The sequence below is a fragment of the Lactuca serriola genome, chromosome 5 (genome assembly GCF_051521515.1).
Source record: "Lactuca serriola cultivar US96UC23 chromosome 5, Lser_US96UC23_V15, whole genome shotgun sequence".
Classification (NCBI taxonomy): domain Eukaryota; kingdom Viridiplantae; phylum Streptophyta; class Magnoliopsida; order Asterales; family Asteraceae; genus Lactuca; species Lactuca serriola.
Genome location: NC_136412.1, coordinates 345,972,709 through 345,976,158, shown reverse-complemented (window position 1 = coordinate 345,976,158; position 3,450 = coordinate 345,972,709). Strand labels below are relative to the sequence as shown.

The window sequence follows — 3,450 nt, the reverse complement described above, 5'->3', positions numbered from 1 at the left end:
CGAACAGGTAGCAAAGGGATATGTGTATACGCAAGATTTGATACACGGATGTCCTATACAATGTTACGATATGATACGTCTTTCACAAGATGCATTTGTACTATTATGCAATCACTTTACACAAAGAAATTGGTTGCAATCTAGTAGGACGATAAGCGTTGAAGAGAAGATGGCTATGTTTTTACATGTTATAGGACATAATGAACGTTTTCGAGCCGTTAAAGAAAGATTTCATCACTCCACACAAACGATTCATCAATGTTTTCATGAGGTCTTACGTGCAATGATGTGTTTTGCATGAGAAATTATAGTACCAACCTCGTCTAATTCAACAAGAAATACCTCAGAACGACATAGACGGCTAATGCAGATATTTCTCGGAGCAATAAGTGCACTAGATGGAACACTTGTACATGCAGTTGTGCCTGTTGATCAACAAACTCGTTATAGGGGAAGAGGAAAAGGTGAATGTTATCAAAATGTAATTGGAATTTGTAATTTTGATATGATATTCACCTTTGTATGGGCTGGATGGGAGGGCATACCACATGATTCTAAAGTTTTGAAAGAAGTTGCATTTAACCCAACTTCCGGGTTTCCATTCCCTCCACCAGGTTTGTAACTTTACTATATGTTTTATTATCTATATTGTTTATATGATAAATTTGTCATACATCTACAGATAAATATTACCTTTGTGATGCCGCATACACCAACACCCGTGGATTTATGGCTCCCTACCGCAATACTAGGTATTGGTTAGCCGATTTTCGAAGAAACAGAGATTTGACTAAGGAAGAAATGTTCAATCATGCTCATGCACAATTTAGAAATTACATTGAACGTGCTTATGGTGTATTGAAGGCGAGATTTCCAATTTTAAAACAAATGGCTCCTTATCCTTTTCCAGTGCAAAGAGACATAGTCATTTCTTGTGTTGCGGTCCATAATTTTATAAGGAAATACGATATTGAAGATGAATTATTTACAAACTTTGAACAAAACACTATGGTTACTCATAATGTGGGTGGTGGAGGAAATGAGGGTCAAAACATAGAAGGCATAGAATGGGGTTCCGAAGCCGTTAACTATATGACTAATTTGCGTGACCAGATTGCTAATCAGTTACTTTCAAATGGTTCACGTTAAACGGTGTACTTTTTTTATTATGTATGACAATTTGTATTTGGATTTTGTATTACACTTTGTATTTGGATTTTAATTGATGTATGTTTAATTTGGATTTTATATGTTAATTTGTGGTTTTATAATTTTTTTTATCCAGCATAAGAGACGACACAAGGGTAATATGGTCATTTTTTCATTCAACACAACCATTCAGATAAATAATCAAACAGCATAAACTCAGTCAGATATGAACTCAGTCAGCATTTCTAACCCAGTCAGCTTCTAACCTAGTCATCAACTATCAAACAACCCCTAAGTTACGGTTTCATTGGCATTAGGGTTTTCTAATTCAATCTTAGCCCAATAGGCCCAAAAACCAAGTCCTTAAGCCCATTAGGGTTTTCCTTAGGCCAATTAGGGTTTATTACACCCATTAGTCACATGTTTGGGCTTTTGGGTCCATTAAGCATCATTGGACCCATTAGGGTTCATTAAGCCCACTAAGCCTCATTGGGCCCATTAGGGTTTCTTAGCACCCCAAACGAATCTATCACAAGAGGCAAAGCGCACCGCCACCTGACACGGCGGTCGGTGGCGGCAGCCACCACCCTAAGGTGGTGGTTTCTAATTTATTTTATTATTTCATTTCCAATTTACAATTACAACCCAAGAAATAAGCACGCTAAACGGAAATAAACACACACAGGCGGCACATGGCAGCAGCCACCACCTCACGGTGGTGGTGGTGGCTGTTCTCGAGAGTTCCGGCTAAATAACATCACTCTAATAATAGAAACACACCCAAAAACACTTCAACTTCACGAGTCCTCAAACTCAGGCACCATTTCATGGTGGCAGGCGGCGAATCTAGCTCTTTAACAGAGTGGCAGCGGCGACGGATCTGCAACAATGCAACAGGAAACGAGGGAGGTGACAGCGTCCTTATTGTCGTCGGCAAGGGAGTAGTAACGAAACCGAAGGTGGCGGTGACAGCCGCGGTTAACCGCCACATCGAGTCCAACAACAACAGGTTGACGAAGCAGCGGCGGAGCAACAACCCTAGCGACGTCGGCGACGTGGGCTAAAGGCGGAGCAGGAGAAACGCCACCCGAAAGTCGTCCTCGGTGGTTCTTTGTTCGTCGCCGGCAGATGAATCGTGTGCGAAGGGGGGGGGGGGCGGCTGGAGGTTCCTCATGGTGGCTGGTGGAATGAAACAGTAACACGGCGATGATACACCCGGCTGAGAGACGTCGTAAGGCTGGTCCTCGACCTCTACCACACCGGAGCAACCACGGAGGTCTTCACTTGGCGACTCTCGTCCTCGTCGTCAGCCGGAAGTAACGGTGGCGATAGGGCTTCAACGGTGGCGAGGAGGAAAGCAGATGCGGCGGCTGGTGCTCCATGGTGGCGGCTAGAGAAAACCCATTAGGCTTAGGGTTACCGGGGGTGACGGGTTTATATACCCCGATCCCCATAACTTCTTTTCATAATTCCAACTTCAGCCCCTCCATCCAGAAATCATTACAAAATAAATCCCACATTTACCTTTTAAACCCTGCCCTCCAATTCTCTTTCAAATGAAATCCAAAACTTACATTTTAGCCCTCCCTTTCATAATTCCTTACAAAATAAAACCCCTACTATACAGTACAACCCCTAAGCCTCTAAAATCCTTTCAAATAAAGTCCCAGAAGTTAATATTTAGTCCCCGCCCTCATTAATACTTAGGAATTGGCTCCGGAACTTACTCTTTTAACCCTTGACTTCTAAAATGGTGACGATTAGCTCTTCGAGACCATCCTTTTATACATAATTATTTATTTTAGGGCTACGAGTCCTTCATTTCTTTATTTATTTATTTAATAAATAAACGGGTCCTTCTGGAAAGGATATAGCCTGATCAACTATATCCGTCCGAGAAGTGACTTACACATACTGAGGGATAGTCGTAATGGGCAACAAATCTAACGACCTAACTTCAATCTACAAAGAATGATCTAAAAACCAAATCTAAACACTTAAAATATTATAGGAGTATTTTATGTTGCTATAGCGCAATATTATTATTATTATCCGTTACATGCTTCTTACACCCCAATTCTCGCACAGACGACATGGCCGGATTTCATCTACCTGGAGACCCTTACTTCCCTACTGAGGGAAACACTAGATGGCTCGAGGCAGAACCCGAGGAAATGATCAAGGAGGATCCTCAGGAGGACCCTGAGGAGATTGACGAAGAAGAAGAACCCGAGGAGGAAGATGAAATGGAGGACGAAGAAGAAGAATCTGAAGAGGAAGAAGAAGAAGAGGAACCATAGG

The 3,450-nt window shown here is 42.0% G+C and overlaps 1 protein-coding gene across 1 annotated transcript; it reads left to right on the top strand.

Annotated features, from left to right (window-relative positions):
- Window positions 1-364: 364 nt before the first annotated feature.
- On the top strand, window positions 365-1,149 carry LOC145051088 (uncharacterized). The gene is made up of 2 exons (XM_078999231.1): window positions 365-464; window positions 683-1,149. The coding sequence occupies exons 1-2, from the start codon at window positions 365-367 to the stop codon at window positions 1,147-1,149; spliced, it is 567 nt and encodes a 188-aa protein (XP_078855357.1).
- The last annotated feature ends 2,301 nt before the right edge of the window (window positions 1,150-3,450 follow it).

What these genes read in the sequence shown, in the direction of transcription:
- LOC145051088 (XM_078999231.1), top strand. Translation starts at nt 365, where the DNA reads ATGCAGATATTTCTCGGAGCAATAAGTGCACTAGATGGAACACTTGTA. An exon ending in TTATAGGGGAAGAGGAAAAG is followed by an intron (nt 465 to 682) that starts GTGAATGTTATC and finishes ATACATCTACAG; the next exon opens with ATAAATATTACCTTTGTGAT.